Below are 26,034 nucleotides of genomic sequence, written 5' to 3' on the forward strand. Positions count from 1 at the left end.
TAATGTGAACCTAAAAATTTCATAAACCTTCCCTTATTTTTTGAGACACTCATGTCCTTTACATTTATCTTATAACAAATACCGAAAAAGTGCATAACTTTTTACTAAATTTATAGGAAGATATATAAGATTTTGCACTCCTAGGAATGCAAAACTCGTACGGTCATATAGATTTAGTTTAAGATTGTGATAATGGGGTTTCAAAACGCATTACTTTAGGAAAAGAAAAGTCATTATATTTTCTAACAAAATAAATTATTTTAGGGAAAAACTCAATCAAATTACCAAAACAATTATGGAGCGTGTTTGGGCACAGGGGTGAAAAAGCCCTGAGGCGGCTACGCCGTAGTTCCCCGGGACTCGTGCTGGCTCGTTAAAACTTAAATTTTTTTTAACTTTCCCGCGTTATTTAATTCCTGAAACTCGACGGTCTGCTTGGAAAGACGGAAAGTCGCAGAAAATGGAGTCATGGCTTCCACTCTTCGACATTTTCATGAATTCGCCATCACCTGAAGCAGAAGCATCTATGTGGTTGCAACGATCCTTTGATGCCTCCTCGACTGCCACCCCCATCACCACAAATTCTTTCCTTTCTTTGCTTACAAAACCCTCCGACGCTATTGTCCTTGATTCTTCTTCTTCTTCTTCTTCTTCTTCAGCTCCTCACAGAAAGAGGTGAAGTTCACACTTCATATTCATCTCCGTCTTCTTTGGTTCGATATGTCAATTTTGTTTGATTTATTTACTTGATTCTATTTTTGATTTGACAGGGTTATGTGGATACAAACCTTGCCAAATGCAGTTCAGTCTCGGATTCTCTCGTTTCTTGTTTACGACCGCCAGAGATTCTGCGCCCAAGACTTGTGTAAACTTGCCCGCAACATATTGAGCGAGAGTCGAGGGCTCGACTTTTGGGTCGAGAAAGCTGCACGCCACCTGCTTGATTTTGTGTCAGAGTCGAATTACAGATGGATTTCTAATCTGAGTTTGGATTCTGCTGAAGAAAGGGTTGACGAAGAGTTCGAGTCGTTGCCAGATTGGCTCAAGGAAGCAGCGGGTACTAGTGATGTGCTCCTTCCATGGCTTCATGTGTCTTCTGATGAATTGGATTCAAGAGCATGTTTCAGTACTGGTGGAGATGATTCTGATTCATTGGCTGATGTAGGAGAGGATGAAGAAGAAAAATTTATCGAAGTTGAACCAGTGGTTAAGACTGGTAGTCCTACAAATGCTCCCCTTGATCCCGAAATTAAAAAGATGGCTGCTTGTTTGAAATCACGGATATTGACCTATGAATCCACTTCCGTAACAGTTGGCTTAGCAAATGAAATTCACGAACTCTGCTTCAACAGAGGAGCAGATGCTTTTGCAGTTCTTGGTCTGATTGAACCTTGGAATACAGATGATGAGACTGCCTCGATTCTAATTTCCCATCTTTCAAATGGAAGCGAGGAGGAACTTGGTTGGCCAAGCCAGGTTCTCTGCTCAATTATCCTCCCCAAATTGTTCATGCTAGACAAGCCTGCCTCTCGCGTGCTAGTGACTTCAATAATAGAGTACTGCAGGAGGCATCAGAGGGCTGCTGTATATGCACTCTTGTTCCCCCTGATCCTCCGGGATGGAGGCATCAACCACCCCATCTGTGATGTGATCACAAGGATTATTAGGGAATGCTTGCACCCGGCTCATGTTTCTGCTTTCTGCCAGAAGCTTCTGTGCGGTGACGTGGCAGAAGAGAGGAAAATCATTTGCCTTCCCTGCCACAAATGTGTAATTTCCAATGAACTGGTATGGACAGAATCATTGTTTAATCTGTTCCAAAACATCTTGAATCATAATGTTTGTTTAACCTCAGATTCCATCCATCATCTTGTTCTTCGTACACGGGAGTTAGCTGAGAGGTTTTCTAAATCTCTGAAGTTTGGAAATTATTTGTTGTGTTTACTTAACAAATGTTCTATGTCGTTGAAATCTCATAAGCTTCTGTTAACTGAAACAATTGAGCAGACCGATACTCTTGTTACCAAATCTTTGTTGTCAAAACTGGCAAGCTTGTAGCTACTTTGGAATATTTTTGGGAAGCTTTTTTGTTGCAGACATCACTTTTTCAAGAGAGCATAAAAAACAACAGTGATTCTAAAGTGTTATACATAACTGTAGTCTGCATACATCCTCTTGATCTTATTAGACCTACCAGAGTTACTTGTATTGATATTGGCTGTGCTGTAGATAATAAGTAAGGTTTAGACCAATATCTAAGTTACTATATTAATTAAATTGGTCTTCATAAATCTGTGTCTAATCATTTTGCTTATCTTTACCATTTTTTTTTTTTGGAGCACTTCCATGGTGAGTGTAACTACATATTGAAAAAGGAATACAAATAGGTAATAATTTAAAATGAAACGTACTAAAGAGAGATAAATCTAGAAACGAACCTTTTGGGGCACCTTACAAAACAGCACGCCAAGACTGTTTGATTGTGCACGACTGTTGGTTGTGCAAAGGTTGTTCCATATTTGGTCTTATCCATATGACATTAGGCTATAAGTCATTGGCTTTTAAAATCGTAATATATTGTAGGAGTCACTGTTGCCACAAAGGACACCCCTTTGCATATGTAGCCATGTGAGGAAATGGAAACTCTATTTTGTTGTATTTGGGGGTTTTCTTCTAATATAGGACGGCTCTTAGTAGCCCTAGTCCTACAGTTGACCATCTTTGTAGCACACACACAATATCACAATCTATGGGAAGAATTGAATTAACCAATCATGAACATCACAAACATATTCTAATGATCACAAGTTGTTGAGATTTTGAAAACATATATGATTTGGCTTTAAAGCCCTTAGTTGATCATTTCATTCAAGTAATCAAGTTCACTTTAAAAGATGTTATATTAGAAGTCTTAGATCACAACTCACAAGTCCTAGCGTACAAATCAAATATCCCTAAGCATGGTACTAGCAAGCATGTTCATGTTGAAAATCTAGGAAGATTCAAAGATAATGAACAAGGTTTTTTAATCAAGGATTCGGGTAGAGTTTCAAGGCTCACAAGGTACCTGTAGGGGCTGTTTTAGATGGTCACAAATAAGGAATTGAAATGAGCTTACCAAAAGGTTCGGAATGACAAACACCAAGGCACACGAGTACTCGATTGCACCACGGACAAGATTGTTGATCCTTAGGAATCTTGAGACAAGAATGAAGCTTGAGGTGGTTGTGGCTGTGAGCTAAGAAAGAGGAGTGGGTGTGTAGTGTTGATGTTGTCGTGGTCTTTCACCACCCAATCTCCGGGGAGACGGAACGTACCTCACACTACTCACTCACAAGGAGAGGAACAAGATTCACGAGTTCAAGCAAAAGCTTCTTTTTTTAATTGATAATGCAAGATTCCTTTTACAATACAAGTGCTGGCATATTTATAGCCTCACATGAGCATGCACATGACTTTCACATGGCTTCTTAAGAGATTAAAGAAAATACAAAAGTAAAATAAACATTTAAAACATGTGTAATAAGATTCCTAGGAAATAGTTTGTCATAAGAAATAGGGGCCTAGGAACTAGAATAATTATGATAGTGGAGTCTAGGAACTTAAAATGAAATAAATGCTTCTTGAAAAAAATAAAACTCTTTGACTTGCAAGTTGTCATGCTTTTTGAAAAACCAAGACTCTTTGACTTGTTGTCATCCTCTTTCCAAGCTAGCTTGCAATAGAAGCTTCAATTGCTACAAATAAAGTTCACATCCAATGGTGGACTTTGGGTGGTCGTCCACGTGTCAAAATATCCGCGAAAGCTACTCGAGGTGCATGTTGATCCCCATCATCTCTTCCCGACCAAAAAGAATTCTCCTTCGGAGAATTATGTCGAAAGTACTCGGTATACAACTTCGGGTTGAGACGAAGGACATCATCTTTAAGAATCCAACTGCTTTATGATAGTGGCTTCCCTTTCCATTTGATCAGAAACTTTTGGTACGTTCTAGCTCGTGTGTTTGTTGTTTTAACATCCAAAATGTCTTCAATTTGCTCAAGTTTCTTTGGTGGGACTAATGGTGGTGGTAAAGGTAAATTTGGCTTTTCTGGTGCAACTGGAGTTATGAATGGAGTAGGTTCATCTGCAGGGTTAGTAGGGCTAGGTTCTACAAAAGAATTAGCTTCCAAAAAAGGCATTAGATCTTCAACATTAAATACATTGCTTATACCAAAATCATCAAGAATATCTAACATGTAAGGATTAGAACTTATTTTCTTGAGAACTTTGAATGGTGCCATCTTTTTGGAATGAAACCTTTCCTGAAGGGATCCATTTTGAGTGAATTCGAACCATAACCATATCACCTTCTGAAAATTCTTGCAACCTGCGATGTACATCAGCAATAGATTTGTAATGCTCATTGCTTAAATTAATTTTCATTCTTATCTTACAGTGTAAATCATGTATATGCTTTGCAAATGTATCAGCCTGGCTTACTCACTCTAGACTTAGGTGGTAATGGAATGAGATCTATAGGCTTCCTAGGATTATATCCTGGAACAACCCGAAATGGGCAAAGTCCAATAGTCCTATTCACTAAACTATTGAATGCAAACTCGGCCATAGGAAGGCATAAATCCCAAGTTGTGATGTTCTCACCTACCAAACATCTCAATAGGTCCCCAAGGGTCCTATGCACCATTTCAATTTGCTTAGCAGTCTGTGGGTGATATGCACTAGAAAATTGAGCTTGGTACCTAGTAATGCTCATAAGGTTTTCCAGAAGTAGCTCACAAACTTCACATCCCTATAAGAAACAATGGTTTGGGAAGACGATGAAGTCTCACTACTTCCTTAAATAATATAGTGGCAAACCTGTAGGCATCATGTGTTTCATTGCATGGAATAAAATGTGACATTTTTGAAAATCTGTCCATGACAACAAACACTGAATCATTTTCCCTAGTTGTCCTGGGGAGACCTAACACAAAGTCCATACTGATATCTTGCCATGGGATGTGTGGCACAGGCAAAGGGGTATACAATCCTGAGTTCTGTTTCCTACCCTTCGTTGCCTGACAAGTATGGCATTGTGAAACAATCCTAGCAACATCTCTCTTCAGACTAGGCCAGTAGAACCTATCTTCAATCATAGCTATGTTCTTTTATCTCTACCGAAGTGACTCACAGCATCTCCAGCATGTAATTCCCTAATCAGTTGGTCATGTAGAGATGTGGATGGGATACACATTATGGCTTCTCTAAAAAGAAATCCATCATTAATCACAAAGTCTAGGTGAGATCTAGGAATTCCCTGCAGCAAATCAGAAAAAATATCACAGGAGTCTTTACATTGAGAGTACTATTGCTTGATGCTATCAAAGCCAACAACTTTCACTTGAAGAGTTTGTATGGTAGCTACAACTCGTCTCAAAGCATCAGTAACCTTGTTCTCAACACCAGATCAATGTTTGAGTACAAAGGTGTACTGCTGTATGTACTTGACCTATTTCATATGTCTATGCCCTAACTTCTTCTGAGTATGTAAATACCTAAGGGCTTGGTGGTTTGAGTACAAGACAAACTCCTGAGGAAGGAAGTAGTGTCTCCAGTGTCGTAGTTACTGTACTACAGCATAAAATTCCCTGTCATAGGTTCAATACCGCTGTTTTACCTCATTCAACTTCTCATTAAAGAAGGCTATGGGGTGTCCCTCTTGACTAAGCACTCCTCCAATGCCTACACCTGAGGCGTCACATGCAACCTCAAATAATTTTTGGAAATCTAAAAGGTGTAGCAATGGTGCCTTAGTCATCAAATCTTTTATATCCAAAAAGGTTTTTGTCGCAAATTTCGACCATGTATATTCTCCTTTCTTGGGGCAATTTGTAATGGGGGCCATGATGGTGCTAAAGTTCCTAATGAACCTCTTGTAGAATGTGGCTAATCCATGAAAACTCCTTGCATCATGTATATTTTGGGGAGTAGGCCAATCTCTAATGGCTTTGACCTTATCAGGGTCAACAGAAACGCCATGCTCAGACACAACAAAACCAAGGAAGATGACGTGTTTGTCATGAAAGTACACTTCTTTAAATTGGCATACAACTTTTGCTCCCTCAAAACCTCAAACGCTCTCCTTAAATGGACAAGGTGCTCCTTCCTAGTCTGGCTATAGATCAATATATCATCAAAATAGACTATAAGGAAGTGTCCAATGAAAGGCTTTAATACTTGAGTCATGATTCTCATGAAAGTGCTAGGTGCGTTAGTTAACCCAAATGGCATGACTAACCACTCATATAACCCATGCTTCGTCTTGAAGGCAGTTTTCCACTCATCTCCCAGTCTGATCCTAATATGATGGTATCCACATTTAAGGTCCATCTTTGAAAAAATCTTGGATCCTACCATCTGATCAAGCATATCATCTAGTCTAAACCTATACTTGATGGTGATGTTGTTGATTGCTCTACTGTCGATGCACATCCTCCAAGTGGAATCTTTCTTGGGAGTGAGGAGAGTAGGGCAGGCACATGGACTCATGCTCTGCTGAATAAAGCCCTTTTCCCTCAGTTTATTCACTTGTTTCATCAACGCATATTCTCTCGGGTTCATTCTATAACGTGGTAAATTAGGCCAAGATGAACCAGGAACAAGGTCAATGACATGTTGAATGTCTCTCATGGAAGGTAACTCACTAGGTGGCTTAGAGATGACATCCTCAAACATGGAAAGTATGAGTGATACTTCCAGTGGTGTTTCATGCTCAGGAAGGGGCGCCCCAATCTCCCTAGTAACAACCACATAAACTACCTGTGTATCTCGACTATCCTGCTCAAATTGATTTTTACTTATGATATTCATGATTTCCACTAGTTTTTGTTTTTTCTTTTTTTTTTTTCTCACCTTTCGGTTTTAGTGGACTCCAAACAATTCTCTTCCCATTACACCTAAAGGAATAAGAGCTGGCACGCCCTTTATATGAGGCATCCAAATCATATAGCCAAGGTCATCCTAGCAAAATATGCGCAACATCCATGGGAAGGACATCACACCAAATCTCATCCTCATAATCATCAATCTTAATGGGGACTAGGCATCTATGGCTTACAGGCATGCTAGTGACATCAACCCAAGCTACCTTATATGGTTGTGGGTGTGGCTTAACTTTCAATCCCAACTTCTCAGCTGCAGATTTAGACACAACATTCATACAACTACCACCATCTATGATCATCTTGCAACTTTTACTCCCACACTTGATGTAACTATGGAAAATAGAAGTGCGATGCCAGTCCTCCTGATCCTTGGGAATGATCATAATGCGTCTCATCACACTTAACTGGGCACTCTCATATGGCTCACTTGACAAATCCTCACTAGGTACAACTTCGAGAACATATACTTGATCCTCCTCAGGCTCATCCTCACCATCTTCCCTATCAAGGGCCAAGTTCCTGGTGGGACATTGTTTGGCAAAGTGTCCTTGTTTATGGCACCTGAAACACACTGCATTGCCAGAACTCTGGTGAGAGGATCCAGTCATGGGTGCTTTTCCCTTGTCCATAGGCTGCTAGACTATGGGATTGCTCGCTCGGGAGGTGACTTGACATGATTGCGCTGGTCGGGACTTGTCATAGCTCTATACCTTTCAAGAGTATGACTCATTTGAAGAGGTACTAAATCGTTTCCCATGGGCCCTTTATTCATTTGCTCAAAGTCATGAGTTAAATTATAGGCTTGTTTAAGGGACTCAATTTGATGGGGAAACAATTCTATCCTCAGTTTAGGCTTTAATCCCATGCGAAATCGGGAGATCTACTGACTAACAGTTTCATAGACACCACATCTTATAGACAACTCATTGAATTGACTCATGTATTTTGACACGGTTATGCTACCCTAACGCAAACTGTAGAGCCGATCCATAAGGCGCTCTCTATAGATAAGGGGTACATACTTCTCCCTCAACCTATTCTTCATTGGGTCCCATTGAATGGGCCTATGATCTAACCTCGCCTCTTGCCTCTCAACATTCAACAAATGAAGCTTGGTTTGCCTTGTCAACCTCATTTTTGCAAACTTAACCCGATGAGGGTCAGTCATCCTATACCAGTCAAAATAGGAATCCATCTCAGTTAACCCATCTTAGAAGACTTTAGGGTCCATTTGTCCATCATAGGTGGGGGCCTCTATTTTCACTTGCCTCATCACGTCCTTGTAAGAATCACGATGGTCCCTATGGTAAGGTCTCCTACCTTGAAAGTCATCAGCATCATAGTCCTCATCACCCCAATGTTGAACATAGGGCTCATGGCTTAGGGGTTTCCTAACAAAGTCATCTTGGCGATTCACTCGCCTTTGTGGAGGAAGAGGAGGTCTTTCTTTAGGAGGCATAGGTGGCTCTCTAGGCTGTTCATCATCATCGCCTCGCTCAAGGGGCGGCTCTAAATTGTTTTGGGGTGGGTTATGGACTAGTTGGACTTCCAACCTATCTAGTCTTTGGCGAGTCTCAACTAGCTTTTGATTCAAGTCACGGACTTGATCTCAAAGCTCATCTATTGAGGCATCTCTCTCAAAAATCAGTCCTACGACCTTGGTAAGGATTCCCAACTCGAGTAGACATCCTAGGGGTTGGGGCCAACACTAGGGTAGCCCTTTGGAATGGTGTTTGGTCACACAAAGTAGGGTCAAATGTGAACCTAACCTAGGCTCTGATACCAATATGATGTAGGACGGTTCTTAGTAGCCCTAGTCCTACGGTTGACCCTCTTTGTAGTACACACAATATCACAATCTATGGGAAGAATTGAATTAATCAATCATGAACATCACAAACATATTCTAATGATCACAAGTTGTTTAGATTTTGAAAACATATATGATTTGGCTTAAAAGCCCTTAGTGGATCATTTCATTTAAGTAATCAAGTTCACTTTAAAAGATGTTATATTAGAAGTTTTAGATCACAAGTCCTAGCGTACAAATCAAATATTTCTAAGCATGGTACTAACAAGTATGTTCATGTTGAAAATTTAGGAAGATTCAAAGAGAATAAACAAGGTTTTTCAATCAAGGATTCGGGTAGAGTTTTAAGGCTCACAAGGTACCTTTAGGGGTTGTTTTAGATGGTCACAAACAAGGAATTGAAACGAGCTTACCAAAAGGTTCGGAACGACAAACACCGAGACACACGAGTACTCTATCGCACCACGAACAAGCTTGTTGATCCTTAGGAATCTTGAGACAAGAATGAAGCTTGAGGTAGTTGTGGCTGTGAGCTATGAAAGAGGAGTGGGTGAGGAGTGTTGATCACGTTGATGTTGTCGTGGTCTCTCACCACCCAATCTCTGGGGAGATGGAACGTAGCCCGACACTACTCAGTCACAAGGAGAGGAACAAGATTCACAAGTTCAAGCAAAAGCTTCTTTTTTTAATTGATAATGCAAGATGCCTTTTACAATACAAGTGCTGACATATTTATAGCCTTACATGAGCATGCACATGACTTCCACATGGCTTCTTAAGAGATTAAAGAAAATATAAAAGTAAAATAAACATTTAAAACGTAGGTAACGAGGTTCCTAGGAAATAGTTTGTCATAGGAAATAGGTGCCTAGGAACTAGAATAATTATGATAGTGAAGCTTGGGAACTTAAAATGAGATAAAAGCTTCTTGAAAAAACAAGACTTATTGACTTGCAAGTTGTCATCCTCTTTCCAAGCTTGCTTCCAAGAGAAGCTTCAATTGCTGCAAATAAAGTTCACATCCAATGGTGGACTTCGGGTGGTCATCCACGTGTCACAATATCTGCGAAAGATACTCAAGGTGCATGTTGATCCCCATCATCTTCCCAAGTGAATGTGAGATTAACAGTGTATAGAAGGGTGTATATATCTTACTTAACCAACAAGGCAATAGTACATTCATTTACTCAACGAGTTCAAATTATGTTGTGAAAATCAATGCGCAGTAGAAACAATCTCACAATGCAACACCTAAAAGTGAAATATACAGAAAATACAATCACACATATTATAATGAAAGCAATAAAACAATGACACGAAGAATTACGTGGTTCGGCAATGCCTACATCCACAGGAGCAAACGACGGTGAATTTTTACTATCTTGTGTCCAACGACATTGAGTTACATACTTACATCATATAACATGTATATATAATCCTCTCGGAGGTTTTTCCCTCGAAACCCAACTTCCCAATTCAAAATTTGAAAACTAGCGCCGAGTAACCGAGCCCAACTATCGACGGTTTCAGTCATATTGTTAATGGTTTAAAGCCGAGACCAAACAGTCGGTAAAACACTGCATAATAGTCTACTATTTCCTTCTCATCCTAACAAAATTGTCAATGGTTTCATGTAAACCGTCGAGGGTTTGCTCCTGCAAAGTAGCATCTGTTGTTTTCTACCATGTTTTCTCTTTGTACATGCATTTCACTCAACATATGAGCCACATATTACAACAATCTTCACCTTGGCGAATATACGCCCCTTAGGAGAAAATCGAAAACATAACCCACTGCTCCACCTGGGACAATAGGTTCGGACTGCCTCTTGTCTAGCAACTGGAGACATTAAGCAAGTCCAAGCAATGTTTGAACTTATCCGTGGTAACCAGCTCTGTCAAGATATCTGTTGCGTTCTCAGAAGTGTGAACTTTCTCAAGTACAAGTTCACCTGAAGAAACCAACTCTCGGATTTTGTGGAATCTCACATCTATATGTTTGGTTCTTGCATAATACACTTGATTCTTTGCCAAATAGATGGCACTTTGGCCGTCACAACGCAGCTGAACTCCACCTTGCTACAATGCTTAACTAAACCTGTAAGTCACAATGCTTCCTTTGCAGCTTCGACGATTGCCATATACTCTAACTCAGTTGTTGATAATGCAACCAGAGTTTGTACCATGGACCTCCAACAAATAGGCCCTCCCACAAAGGTGAACATATACCCTGTTGTAGACCTCTTATTGTCCAGATCCTCTGCATAATCTACATCAACATATCCTACAACTGACGGATCACTCTGTTGCCTGCTGAACATGATGCCATAGTGAGAAGTACCTCATAAGTATATGAAAATCCATTTGATGACATCCCAATGCTGTCTACCTGGATTTGAAAGAAATTTACTTACCACACTGACAACTTGTGTCAGGTATGGTCTTATACGTACCATAGCATACATTAAACACCCCACTGCACTAACATAGGGGACCTTTGACGTGTCACGGATATCATCATTCGTCCTTGGGCACTGAGTTGTAGACAATTTAAAATGATTCGCTAACGGAGTACTTACCGGTTTCACATTAGCCATGCTAAACTTCTCCAACACCTTCTCCACAAAACCGGTCTGAGATGACCACAATCATCTTGCAGTTCTGTCCCTGCAAATCTCCATCTCAAGAATTTTCTTGGCTGCACCCAAATCTTTCATGTCAAACTCTTTATTCAATAGAGTCTTTAACTAATTTACCTCAGTCATATCCTTCGCAGCAATTAGCATGTCATCAAAATAAAGCAACAGAAAAATGAGAGAACCATCCTCAAGGCTCGTCACATACATGCCGCAATCATACTCACACCTCTTATAACCTATCCGGATCATGTCGGAGTCAAAACGTTTGTACCATTGCCTTAGAGACTGCATTAGCCCGTAAAGTGACTTCTTCAATTTACAAGCCAAATGCTCCTATCCGGGTTGACTGAATCCTTCTGGCTTTACCATACAAATCTGCTCCTCCAAATCACCATGGAGAAACGCTATTTTTACATCCATTTGCTCCAATTGCATATTGTAATGCATCACCAATCCCAACACTACCTTGATGGAAGTGTGTCTGACCACAGGGGAAAAGATTTCATCATAATCAACTTCTTTCTTCTTTGAGTAGCCCTTTGCTACTAACTGAGCCTTGAGCTTCTCTCCTTCCTTTTCTGATACTGCTTCTTGTATACACCCATTTGCAACCTATCCCCTTCTTTCCTTCTGGAAACTTTTCCAAATCCCACGTCTGGTTCTTATGCAATGACTCCATTTCCTCCACCATAGCACTCATCCATCTACTTTTCTCCTAATTGTGCACCGCCTCTTGAAAAGTAGTTGGATCCTTGCAATTGGTAATGAGAGCATAAGACACCAGATCATCAAATCCATACCTGGGTGGTGGCCTAATAGTGTGTCTGGGTTTGTGTATAGCGATACTGCCATCTTGTTGGTTTCCCGAGCTAGAACTCTCTGCATTTTGAACACTGTCATCACTACCTCGAGTCTCTAACACCACCTGCACAACATGCTCATCTTTGCTTCAGTTTTCTAGCACCTATTTATCTTCATCTTCCTCCCGAGTATGCTTTATCATGACTTTCTCATCGAAAACCACGTCTCTACTGATCACCACCTTGTTTGCCATTGGATCCCACAGCTTGAATCCTTTCACACTTTTCTGATACTCTAGAAAAATGCAACGTCTAGACTTTGTATCAAGCTTTAATCTTTCCTCACTAGAAATGTGCACATAGGCTGGACAACCAAATACTCTCAAACCAGAGTAGTCTATCACATTATCTGTCCATACCTCCTCTGCAACTTTACTCTTTAGTGATGCCCTTGGCCATCGGTTAACCAAAAAACATGCCATACTCATTGTCTTGGCCCAAAAGTTCTTTGCTAGCCCTGCATTCAGTTTGAGACACTGAGGGCTTTGAGCCAGAGTTTGGTTAATCCTTTCTGCTGCACCATTTTGTTGTGGTGTCCGACGAACTGTGAAATGCCTCCTTATGCCATGCTGCTCGCAAAACTCCATGAACCTTGAATCAATGTACTCGGTTCCATTTTCTGGCCTGAGGCATTTAATTCTCTTCTCGTCTGGTTTTCCACCTCAGCTTTCCACATTTTAAACCTGGCAAATGTCTCTGACTTGTGCAGCATGTAATACATCCAGACCTTCCATGAGTAATCGTTGATGAAACTCGTGAAGTACATATGTCCACCCTATGATGTTACTCTCACCGCCCCCCAAACATTTAAATGAATGTAGTCAAGAATACCCTCCGTCTTGTGAGTGGCTATTTTGAACTGCTCCCTGTTTTGTTTCCCATGAACACAATATTTTGTAGAAATTCAGCTTGCATGTTTTAATACCCTTCAAAAGATTCCTTTTATGAAGTTCCTTCATCCCATGCTCACCTATATGCCCTAACCGCATATGCCACAAAACAGTATTATCTAACTCAGAATCTACGGCTGTAGCTCCACCTACAATTGTAGTACCCAGCAGTGCATAGATATTACTTGCTAACTCTGCCACTTCATCACCGTTAGAATGCCTTTACATACCTTTATAACCCCACTTTTAGACTTGTAACTAAGCTCATTACAATCCAAAGTATCCAATGAAATTAAATTCTTCTGTAGATCCAGTATGTGCCTTACATCACATAATGTTCTTACAACACCATCATACATTTTAATTTTAACGTTTCCTATTCCAATTATTTTGCATGAAGCATCATTTCCCATAAGAATAGAACCAGAATTAACTGACCATAGGTGCTGAACCATTCTTTATTTAGTATCATGTGATAAGAGCACGCCGAATCTAGGATCCAAGAATCCGTAATACGATCTGACCCTGATGAAACAGAAAGCATATCACCGTCACTGCTTTTCGAGTCTCCTTCTTCAACTACATTTGCCGATTTTGAAGAACCCTCTTGATTTTCTGCATTCCCTTTCTTGCTTTCTAGACACTAGGAGTTATGTGCCCTTTTTTCCCGCATTTAAAACATCTAATGTTTTTCTTCTTCTTGGACTGCGATGGAGACTTATTACTATTCGATCCCCTCTGGAATTTGCTTCTCCCATGTTCCTGATTACCCTTTACCACAAGCCCTTCACCTTGTGAAATCTTATCGTTGGCCTTCTTTCTTTGATAAAACCGAGTAGAGCGCTTTGTGAATTCAGGTGTAATTCCAAGAGGAGGGGGTGAATTGGGTATTTTGAAAATATTTAATTTTACTTCAACAATCAGTCCCTATTTTAAGATTTAACACAGACAATCACCAGGGCTTGAAATTAATAAATCGAATAAGTTAATATTCAGTTATACCCAATTAATTACCAAGTGCTTGTAAGGTTATTCAACATACACACATGCAAGATAGGTAATAAAATGCGTTGCGGAAATTAAAAGGAGTAAGGGAAGAGAGAAGACAAACACAATTTTTACGAGGTTCAGCCAACCCGGCCTACGTCCTCGCCTTGAGTAACCCACTCAAGGATTCCACTAAATCCTTGCTCCTTTAACCGGGACGGAGCTTCCCTTACAATCCGCTGCTTACAAGAGGTACAACTTCCTCCTAATCCGCTGCTTACAAGAGATACAACTTTTTCCTTAAACCCGGTTCACAACCCGAACCATGATGACAATATAACTATTATGCAAAAACTCAATAATGCTTCTACACAAGCTGGTGAGTACAATAGAAATCCCTAACACATATTCATATGATAAAACTTGAAGCTCAGTATGTCTGTAACGATAAAATCGTTATATGTATGATATGCTTCACAAAATTACCTTCAAGATAATATCTCTGAAAAATTAATTTCTGATAAATAAACACTCTGGAGATTTTAGGGTTTCAAACCAATCCACTTAATGCAGGAAAATCAAGATATGATCCTTGTAAAAATAATCTTTAGTAGCACTCAGATCTAGGTTCTAGCTATCAAGTAATTTTCAAGGTTAACTCTTTGAATAAAAATACGACTTGAAATATTCCATAGATTTCTCACACATATATATTTAAAACACTCTCAAATTGAGCAAATAGTTTTTGTAGTGGTCAATCTTAGAACGATAAATATATTCAAGAATATCTCAAAGAGTTTAGTTCAATCAAAATTTTCTCAAGTATGTATATTCAATCAGAGAATAAAATATTCGGATTGTTATTTTTGTTCCCAAGTAATATATATATGTATAAATTTTATGAGTTAAGGGAAAAACAAAAATAAGATTTAAATGTGTAAAATACTTTTACCAAACTTCAAACCTCAAGATGAATGAAATGTTGCAATAAGATATGAGTGAAAGCTCTTGACTTTTGAATGAGAATGCCCAAAACTTGATGCATAGAAGTTGGAATGCAGGCCCGTAGAGAATTTCGGTTTAACGCTCTCAAGATGTGTTCAAAAAGTGAGGCATTAGGGTTCTTAGGTTAATTTAATATATGTTCTCGACCCTAGGTTTAATCCCAGGCGTTGGATCATTTTATCTGAACGAAATTCCACGCGTATCCCCGATTAATCGAAGTTTTGCGCCTGACATTCGTCGACGAGAGGACACCTTCGTCCATGAGTGTTCGACACTCGTTCGTTGACGTGAACATGAGTTCGTCGACGAGAGAACTGTTTGAAAATTTTGTGCTCTCGGTATTTTCTTGTCGACGAGAACAAGGTGTTCGTCTTTGAGTGGCCTTCATGCGTTCGTCGACGAGGCCATTGGGTTCGTTGACGAGACCTCTAAAAATTTGCCTCCAAAATTAGTTTAACTTAGACTCTTTTAAATAAATTCTTCATGATATGCATGTGTCCTAAGATCAGTCTAAGGTATGATTTTAAGCTTCTAGCTATATCATATAAAATATGCAAATACAATGAAATCTAAATACCCATTCCTATGACTATCTTGAACTTGCATCTCCATTCTTTTACTCTTTTAGTTCCATGGATTGTGCCTGGTTGTATATTCTTTAATCCTCATGACTTCCGTGACTTCCTCAACTTCCATGCATGCTAAATAATGTTCCTGTTCACACTCTCAATGCACAGATCAAATAGCAAGTGATTTGTCATTATCAAAACAGGATTGGACTCATAGAGTCAACACGCTTGTTACCTCTTCCAAATTCAAGGTTTATTTGCCCCATGTTAAGGTCTTAACCAGATTTTCATACGTATTGGTAGGGAATTCAATAGCATCAACATCTTGTCTTCTTCCTCAAACTTCACATCAACCCACATCAAATCACTTATAATCTGATTGAATACATTGATGTGTTGGTTCAAATCCAAACCCTCTGCCATTGTAAGCTAATACAACTTTTGCTTAAGATACAATTTGTTCGTTAAAGACTTAGACATATACCGACTTTCAAGTTTCTGCCAAACAGACGCAGGATATTCCTCATCCATGACGTGATACAACACGTCGTCGGCCAGACAAAGCTTGATAGTCGCCACAACATTCGTTTCCAATTCCTTCCAACTTGTTTCATCCATGCCTTCTGGTTGACCTTTGTATAAAGCCTTCACCATAACTTGTTGTACTAACAGATCTTTAATCCTTCTTTGCCATAATCTTAAGTTTTCCGTTCCATTGAACTTACAATATCAAACTTTGTAGAAGAAAGTCCAGAAGCCATTATAACCAAATGCTAGTATACCAATTTGTTGTGAAAATCAATGCGCAGCGGAAACAAACAATCTCACAATGCAGTACTTAACAATGAAATATACAGAAAACACAATCACACAGATTATAATGAAAGCAATAAAACAATGACACGAGGAATTACGTGGTTTGGCAACGCCTACATCCACGGGAGCAAACGACAGTGAATTTTTACTATCTTGTGTCCAAGGACACTGAGTTACGTATTTACATCATATAACATGTATATATAACCCTCTCGGAGGTTTTCCCCTCGAAACCTAACCTATCCAACTTCACAATTTAAAATTTGAAAACCAGCGCTGAGTAATTGAGCCAAATCGTTGACGATTTCAGTTATACCATCGACGGTTTAAATCCGAGACCAAATAGTCGATAAAACATTGCATAATAGTCGATTGTTTCCTTCTTATCCTGACAAAATCGTCGACAGTTTCATGCAAACCGTTGACGGTTTGCTCCTGCAAACCACCATCTGTTGTTTTCTACCATGTTTTCTCTTTGTACATGCATTTCACTCAACATATGAGTCACATATTACAACAAGTTACAATATGAATTCTTAGAGAATTTCATATAGAATCTCAAATAATTGGGGAGTAACATATAGGGTCATTATCTCTTTCTATTATCCCCTCGTGACATTTGGCTTATGTAATAAGGACTTGTCATGGAGTGTGACAAATACAAACTTACAATTCAAACATCATTAATAAAAAGGGGGTCAAATTAGAACAACTATTATCCAAAACCTATGAAAAGGCTTTCCACAAATATGATTTTGCATATCTTCAAATTATTCTTGTAGGTGATCTAGACAAAACAAACACAACAAAATTGGAAAAATCCTTGGCAGCGACAATAAAATTGGCTTGAACAAATTTGTAGAAATCATCTTATACAACAACAATAATAACAAGCCTTAAGTGCCATTAGGAATATCCCATGTTGTATGTAGATGATATTGTTTTGATTGACGAAAGTAAGATTGAGGTAGAATCTAAGTTAGAACCATACAGAACAACTTTAGAGTCGAGAGGTTTTAGGATAAGTAGAAACAAGACAAAATATATGAAATGTAATTTCAGCCATGTAAGGAGGAATATTGAAGATAAGATTAAACTTGATAATCAAGAAATCAACAATATTATAGATTTTGATATTTTGAATTTTCATTTACTAAATTTTACTAAAGAAAAAAAAAATCAAATCGATGTAATTATTTTCAATAATTTCAAAAAATATGAGATAATGATTTTTGGGTTTATTGGATGAATTTAAAAAGGGGTTGGGACAAGGAAGGAAGAGATGGAGAAAATGAAAGATAAAAATCTGTAGCTACACAGAGGGGTAACCTTTTTTTTTTGGAAGCCTATTAGTCAGAGCTACAAAAAGGAGGTAGCCCATCTCTCATCCCATTGGGTCACAAGGACCACCCATGCCATGATTGGTAAAGAGAGAACGAAATTACAATAAATAAAAAGAAACACAAAAAATTTATGTGGTTCGGCATTAGACCTACATCCATGGGTAATTCGACAAGAATTTAATACTATCAAGGTGTAGACCAAACACAACAAGAGAGTACCACTCTTCACCTTGCCGTTGTAAAAACTACCTTTTTCTAACCCCAAGAAAAGATAACTTGTGTACGAGGAAAAACCCAAGGTCAACCCCTTTTACAGTTCACTCTCTTATAAACTTAAACTCCCACTGTACTCCATCTCACACCTCATATGGTGATGAAACCCCACTCCTTATAAAGAACTACTTTTATATAATGCCCAACCACCCAATGAATGACCATGCCACAATTGTCAAGACAATTGCTTCCAAAGCTAATGTATGACTTTAAAAATACACTCTTGCATGCTTGGGAAGTTAAGTCATACACATCAATCAAGGAGTCATCAAAGAAGAAACCACGATGTTGCAAAAAGTTAATCAAGCATGTCATTAATCAAGACTAATTAATTAGTCTTGAAAGTAAGCTTGGTATGAGAACAAAACATTTATGTCCCATGCAAGAATCAACTTCCAACACTCATCTTCCTTCCTTTTTTTTTTTTAATTTAAATTTTTATTTTATTTATCATTTGTATTAGTTGGATCTGACCATATAGGCGAGACCACCACAACAGATCTCCACCTCACGCACATGTGGTGCCATCACTGAGCTCAAATCCTCCACCTTGATAAGGCTTCCACTTGCCTTGGCTTGGATCATAGAGAAGACCTATGTGGCTTACTCTTCTTTATCAGAAATACCATCACCTTTCCTCCAAAGTGAACTTTTGGTTTGTTGGCCTCACCACCTTTAACTTCCTTTGGAAAGAACATTCTTTTTCCATGCACTTGAACCACCCACATTTTTCATTAATGTGATACCGATTAATTGTAACAAGCTTCCTTCGGGATCTCTTTATCACCACAAGGTGCGCAACTTTTAATATTTTAATATACCCACCTTGATTGGTGAACTTGTACCTTCTCGAATCTAATTTTGAGAGCGAAATCAAGTTTTCTTTCAAGTTCGGTATGTGTATAACATTTCCAAGAGTTCTCACAACTCCATTATACATTTTAATTTGGACATGACCAACTCCTGCCATGATAGATTTTGAGTTGTTTCTTGTTGTCACATAACTATCCTTGCATAAATCATAAGAATGAAACCATGATCTATGTGAACACATGATAAGTTGCACCACTATCAAGAATCCATTTTTCATGAGGAGTTGAACTTTTACTAGCAATTTACAATTCACCATCACAAAAGGCAATGGATTCTCTTACTTGATTTGCTTCACTACCATGTTTGTTGTCTTGATTCTTTCTATTCTAGAATTCCTTCACATGCCCTTTCTTTCCACAATGTCAACAAACAAGTCTATTATTTCGGGGTTTTGAATAGCTCCTTGATGATGTCCCTTGTTTACTCGACCGCCCTCTAGTAACAAGAACTTCATTTCCACCGAACATGGAGCTTTCTATGGTTGCACTCCTGCGAAGTTAATTGGCGAACGATGCAGTCATCACATCATCCAATTTGAGATTTTCCTTGGAGTGACTAACGTTCATGACTAGACCATCATAACTATCCAACAACATACAAAGCAAAGTCACCACCTTGTCTTCATCTTTGAACATCGCTCTAATGCTCTCCAATTCACCAATTGGCTTAGAATGTCATGGAAAGCATTTAAAGTGACCCGAGAATTTGACATCTTCACTCATCTTCAAAAAATAAAACTTTTTAAGAGTATTTGTTTGAAGAGAGATTTAGCTTGATGCAAGCTTTCCAATCTTTTCCACAAATTTGGAGCTATCTTCTCACTTTTGATGTTGAACAAGATATCATTCGATAAACATAAATGGATTGTAAAAACCACTCTCATGTCAATTTCTTCTCTATCGTCATTGGACATTTTTCCAACTTTTTCTCCTTCCCAAGCAAGGCTTTGTGTTGCCCAAGTTGTACCAACACATCAAGAACCTTCAACTTCCATAGTTCAAAATTCTCTTTTGCTGTCAAATTTCTCCTTTTTGAATTGATTGCTCGCAACCTTATCTATGTTTCTACCTTAATCAATTTTTCAAACTCCTCACCAATAAAAACCATAGCTCTAATACCATTTTGTTGGGCCACAAGGACCATCCACACTGCAATTAGTAAAGATATAATGAAATTACAATAAACAAAAGAACACAAGAAATTTATGTGGTTCGGCACTAGGCCTACATCCATGGGAAAGGTGTAGAGAAAATACAACAAGAGAGTACTACTCCTTACCATATGGCCATATCGTTGAGAATTTTACTTGTAAGTTTGTCCTACACTGGAAAAATAAAGTGGAGGATGGATGCTTATATAAATGGCTGGACCCAAAACCTAATGACTTAAGCTTTTAGGTCAAGTTGGTGCTCATCCATGCATATCAAGCCCACCCATGAAGACTCCTCTAGTCCTAACAAGTGGTATCAGAACCGACGGTTCAAATTGCGCTCAAGTGTTTATGCATGTGTTCCTGCGGCTGTTTATCTTGTAGAAGAGTAGTGGATCCTACGGATGCTAATCCTATAGATGAGTGGACTCCCATGGTTTCATGCTCTTTCCCATGGTTGAGTAATGACTTTTAGTTGGCGGCATGACAAATGACTCTCGTTCAAGGGGGAGTGGTTGGAACTCAAAAGTGAGGGGGAGATTGTTGAGAATTCTACTTGTGAGTTTGTCCTACATTGGAAAAATAAAGTGGGGGATGGGTGCTTATATACATGATTGGACCCTAGACCTAATGATTTAAACTTTTAGGTCAAGTTGGTGCTCACCCATATATATCAAGCCTGCCCATGAAGACTCTTCCGATCCTAACACATCCCAAATCTCTTCACTTGAGTTTTGAACTTGAGACCCCCGACATGAAAATCCAAACTAACCATTTCGATGTCTTTTTAAGACTATCAAAATATAAGTCATTGCACTTTAATTCATTACAAAATAACTCTAAGACTTCATTGAATTTTTAAATAAATATACGTTCACGCACATGATTAAATTGTAGAAACAATGTTTATTGAACTCTAGATCAATAGAATAAACTATAATGAAGATGGGGCATATCGTTTAATGCAATATTTAAAACTCAAGGAAGGAGAACAACATAGTAAAGGCTGGAAAGGCATTTCATGGCATTTATCATTGGCATTTCATCAAACATCTACAAGGTCTATATGTAACTTTCCATCAAAAGAATTATGCAATTATGGGAAAGGAGCATGAAGAGAAAGAGAGAGCAAGTGAACAAAACCAAATAGATGGAAGAAAACAAAATCAAATAAAAATTCAACCATAAGGATTTTGGAACTATATTTTGGTGGGATATTTGTTTCATAAAAACAAGGGAAATTCTAATTTTATATGTGTATCTAATGTGACCACTAAGATGGCTTGAGTGATGTGTGAGAATGCCAATGGAATTAGAGGGATAATGTGAAAGGATGATAGAATATGAGGGCAAACACATATCCATAGCATATATATAGATAGAGATATTGATAGAACGTACATTCTTTTCTTTATTTGCCTTTTTTTTTTTTTGAAAAAAATGTTCTCTCTATCCACATTTTTTTCCCTGAAACCCAAGAGCTCTTTGCCATTTTCATAAACTTCCTGCATCACTAGATGCAGAAGTATCTCTTTGATTACAAAAATCTTTCATTGCCTACTGGACTACCATCCCCATTACCACAAGTTCTTTCCTTTCTTTGCTTATTAACCCTCTGAAGCCATCTTGTTTGATTTTTCTTCTTTTTATTCTCCTCACTCTCATAACCTCCTCACCTCACAAAAGGGCGTCCCCAGGTCATAAGGCTCCCCGCTTCGCGAGGGTAAGGGGAGGGTTGTCACAGTGTAAGCAACCTTACCCTTACTTTTATGTAGAGAGACTGTTTCCTTGGACTCGAACCCATGACCAACCAGTCACAAAGGAGCAACCTTACCATTGATCCAAGGCTCGCCCTCAATAACCTCCTCACCTCACAGAAATAGGTAAAAAAAATTTGCAATCATCTCCTTTATTTGTGATTCAATTTATCAACTTTTTTTTGGGTTTATTTTTCTCAATTCTAATGTTGATTTACTGGGTTATTGCACAAGTCTTGCCCAAATTTTCCTGGAATATATTGATTGAAAATGTCAAGAAAGCTGCACATCAGCTGCTTTATTTATTGTCCGAATGAAATTACCATGAATTTCTTGTCTGAGTTTGGATTCTGCTGAGGAAAGGGTTGACGAAGTGTTTTGACTTCTAATTGATTGCTAGATTGGATTAAGGAAGCAGCGGTATTTGTTATTTGCTCCTTCCATGGTTTCCTATCTCTGTAGATGAATTTTATTTTCAAGACAACATTCTAGCACTTGTGGAGATGATTTTTCATCGGTTGAAGTTGGAGAGGATGAAGTCATTTAATTGAGTTGAACCTCAGATTAAGATTGGTAGTCCTACAAATGATCCTCTTATTTTTGAAATCAAAATCATAGATATTGACCTTTGAATCCACTTCTACAACCATTGGCTCATAAAAAAAAAATTATCTGCTTCAACAAAAAAGCAGATGTAATAACTATTGTGGAATTAAACTTATGAGTCATGCGATGAAACTATGGGAAAGGGTAGCTGAACAAAGATTAATGTTAGAAACGAAGATCTCAGAAAATCAATTTGGTTTTATGCCTGAGAGATCTACCACAAAATCTATTTATCTTTTAAGAAGATTAATGGAAAAGTTTAGGGAAAAGAAGAGGGACTTGCATATGATATTTATTGACCTTGAGAAAGCATATGATAGAATACCTAGGGAAGTTCTATGGTGGGTTTTAGTAAAAAAGGGTGTATGTTGTAGGTATACCGATGTCATTAAGGATATGTACGATAGAGTAATGACTAGTGTAATGACTATAGATGGAGAAACTAGAGAATTTCCAATTGCCATAGGTGTACATCAAGGATTTGCTTTGAGTCCTTATCTTTTTGCTTTAGTGATGGACCAATTGACTAAGAGTATTCAAAAGGAGGTTCCTTGGTGTATGTTGTTTGCAAATGATATTGTATTAATTGACTAAACTACGGACGTAGTAGAGGCTGAGTTAGAATTATGGAGAGAAGCTTTGGAATCTAGAGGCTTTAGGATAAGTAGAAATAAAAAAAAATATATGAAATATAATTTTTGTAATGATAGGAGGAATATTGGAGACAAAGTTAAACTTGATTATGAAGAAATAAATAGCACTTGTAGATTTGAATACCTTGGATCTATTATGCAAGCTAAAGGAGAAATTGAAGATGATGTAATGCATAAAGTTAAAGCAGGTTGATTAAAATGGAGAAGTGCTTCAAGTGTGCTATGTGATCGTAGAATACCCTTAAAATTGAAAGAGAAGTCTTATAGGACAGCTATAAGACTAGCTATGCTATATGGATCGGAATGTTGGGCGACGAAGAAACATAATATCCAAAAAGTAAAAGTTGCCGAGATGAGAATGCTTAGATGGATGAGTGGTATAACATTGAAAGATAAATTAAGGAATGAACATATTCGGGGTATGTTAGGTGTAACTCCTATAGAAGATAAGATAAGGGAGGGACGACTCAGATGGTATGGACACTTGCAACGTAGGCCTTATAGTGCACCTGTGAGGAAGAGTGACTTAGTTACTGTGGGGGGCAGTAGAAGGGGTAGGGGTAGACCTAAAATAACTTAGGAGGAGATAGTGAGTAAGGATTTAATATCCTTGAATCTATCAAAAGAAATGGTCCATGATCTCATAAATTGGTGGAAAATGATTCATATAGCTGACCCCACGTAGTGGGACTAAGGCTTGGTTTTGTTGTTGTTGTATCTTTTTGAACCTTGGCAAGTAGATGATGAGACTGCTTTGTTGTCATGGTTGTTAGAATCTTACGATTCAAGATTCAAATCTTATGACTAATATCAATTACACACCAAATCAATTTGTGCCTAACTAGAGAATCAAAAGAAACCTATTCGTGGCCAAATCTATTGATTCACCCCCTGAATATTTGATCTGAATTGATTAATTTACATGATTCTGAACCTATCTCAAACCTGTTTGGTTTAAAGCCCCAAAATAGTTTTTTATTAATTGCTTTTTTTTTTTTTTTACATGATTGCTTTCTCTTCCTTCTCTACACTAGTTATTTGAAAAGAGGAGAAAACAAAACTTTAGGTCTTTTATTGCCTTACAAAACCATTCTTCACTCTTGGAGGAGTATAGTGGTAGATTTCTACCATTGAGAAAAAGGGTCAGATCATCAGCTCATGTTTTTGACTCACTCTAAAAATGAGCAGTGCAAAGGCTATCCCAAGTTTAGGAGTTCTGTCATGTAATAATTAGCCTAAAAGGCCAGATGGTCTCCTTAGGGAATGCAGATTGGTTTCAAACCCGCATAAAACAAAAATAAGAAAATAAGAAAAAAATGTTTATTGTACACAGTTTAGTTTCGATTTCTAAGGTTTTTGAGAATTTTTGACATAATTAAAATGACGCGATACCTAAACTATGAACCTGACATGCATAAACCAACCAAACATCTCACTAATTAAACACTCAAATAATAAATCAAAAGCAAGAACCTCATTAATCAGTTTCAAACAAAGACAAACTAAACTTAACAGTTTCAAAAAAACTCAACACCTTAATAACTTAAATGAAAATAGATCCAATAATATCTAAGAATAAACTGAACTTAACGATGGGTCGACTAAAATTAATCTAAACTTAACAATAAATAAGCTCAAACAAAGTCTTAAATAAAGATAACTAAAACTCAAAACAAAGCAAAGTTCCATTAAAATGACATTGAAGTTTAGACAAACTAATTAATTAAAGAAACAAGTGAACAAGAGAGAATGAGAGAGAACTAAAGAAACATAAACTACAAATATATTATGCATAAAATAAATGACAAGTAATAACCCAAACTTTAAATATTCAAATAATGAACCAAAATGAAATTTTTATTAATCTAATACGAGCATTCAACAATTAAATAAACTCAAAACAATAATACTTAATCAAAACATAAATTTAATCCAATAGTAAACTCAAAATGTTGAACAAGGCATTGAAGTAATAATAAAGAAAACAACTGAAACGAAGGGAGAGAGAGAGAGAGAGATGCCCCTGCTGCTCACGGCTCCCAAGGGAGAACCACCCTATGCGGCGCAAACCCCCTCGCCCTCTCCTCTCGGTTCCCTAGGAGGGACCCACACAAAAAGAACCCTAAAGCCCCCTTTCTATTCCAATGCATGGTTTGGCCGAATGGGCCTTTCCTCACGGCTCCAGCTTAGTTGCATGGCCCATGCAAATGCATGGGCCTTCCCTTGTCCCCTACAGTCAGCTTTTTAATTAAAGCCCCCAACTCCTCTTTCCCAGTGCATGGCTTGGCCGAATGCATGCATGCACACGACCTCTCCTTGTCACGTGCTCCACGGCCCTTCCCTTGTTTTCAATTGCAAGCTGCCAGCTGCCCCTCTTCACGTGCATGGCCCTTGTGGTCTTCTCACACACAAGCATATGACTCTCTAAGACAAGCCATGGCCCAGCTACAAATTTTTGCATGCACGGCCGAGCTATGTTCTTTAATGCTCATGCATGCATGGCCCGGTCTCCTTGTCATTTGCTCGAGCTTCCTTCGCAAATCATTTAAGTCTTTATACTCCACAAACCCCATACACAGCTCTTTTAACGAAAAGCTACGACCTTCACGTGCTTGGCTTTCGTGTGTACTTTAATTTCAACTTTAATTCCTAAAACTCACCTGCAATAATAAAACACGAATGTTTGTAAATTTACGGCATGTGTAGGATAAAAATTCAAATATCGTAAATTGAGCTCAACATTGTAATATTGGACATAATTAAGTATTTAATTAAAATTATAACACTTAATTAAAGCATTTAAATACTTAATTGCGCAACTTTGACGCGTAATCAGTTTTGCTGTGTTAAGATTCAAAATGTTGGTTTCTTTTAATA

At 38.2% G+C, this 26,034-nt stretch overlaps 1 protein-coding gene across 2 annotated transcripts in view; it reads left to right on the forward strand.

Annotated features, from left to right (window-relative positions):
• The first annotated feature begins 328 nt into the window (after positions 1–328).
• Positions 329–26,034, forward strand: part of LOC131157685 (uncharacterized) — a 36,247-nt gene continuing 10,541 nt past the window's right edge. Inside the window, exons 1-2 of one of the 2 annotated variants that reach the window (XM_058112020.1) lie at positions 329–675; positions 771–2,291. In XM_058112020.1, the coding sequence (XP_057968003.1) occupies positions 461–675; positions 771–2,058 (1,503 nt within the window). In that variant the 5' untranslated portion in view covers positions 329–460 and the 3' untranslated portion in view covers positions 2,059–2,291. Of the gene's footprint in view, positions 676–770; positions 2,292–26,034 lie in introns of those variants that run through there. The other variant, XM_058112022.1, reaches the window with a different exon arrangement.

The sequence above is a fragment of the Malania oleifera genome, chromosome 6, assembly GCF_029873635.1.
Source record: "Malania oleifera isolate guangnan ecotype guangnan chromosome 6, ASM2987363v1, whole genome shotgun sequence".
Classification (NCBI taxonomy): domain Eukaryota; kingdom Viridiplantae; phylum Streptophyta; class Magnoliopsida; order Santalales; family Ximeniaceae; genus Malania; species Malania oleifera.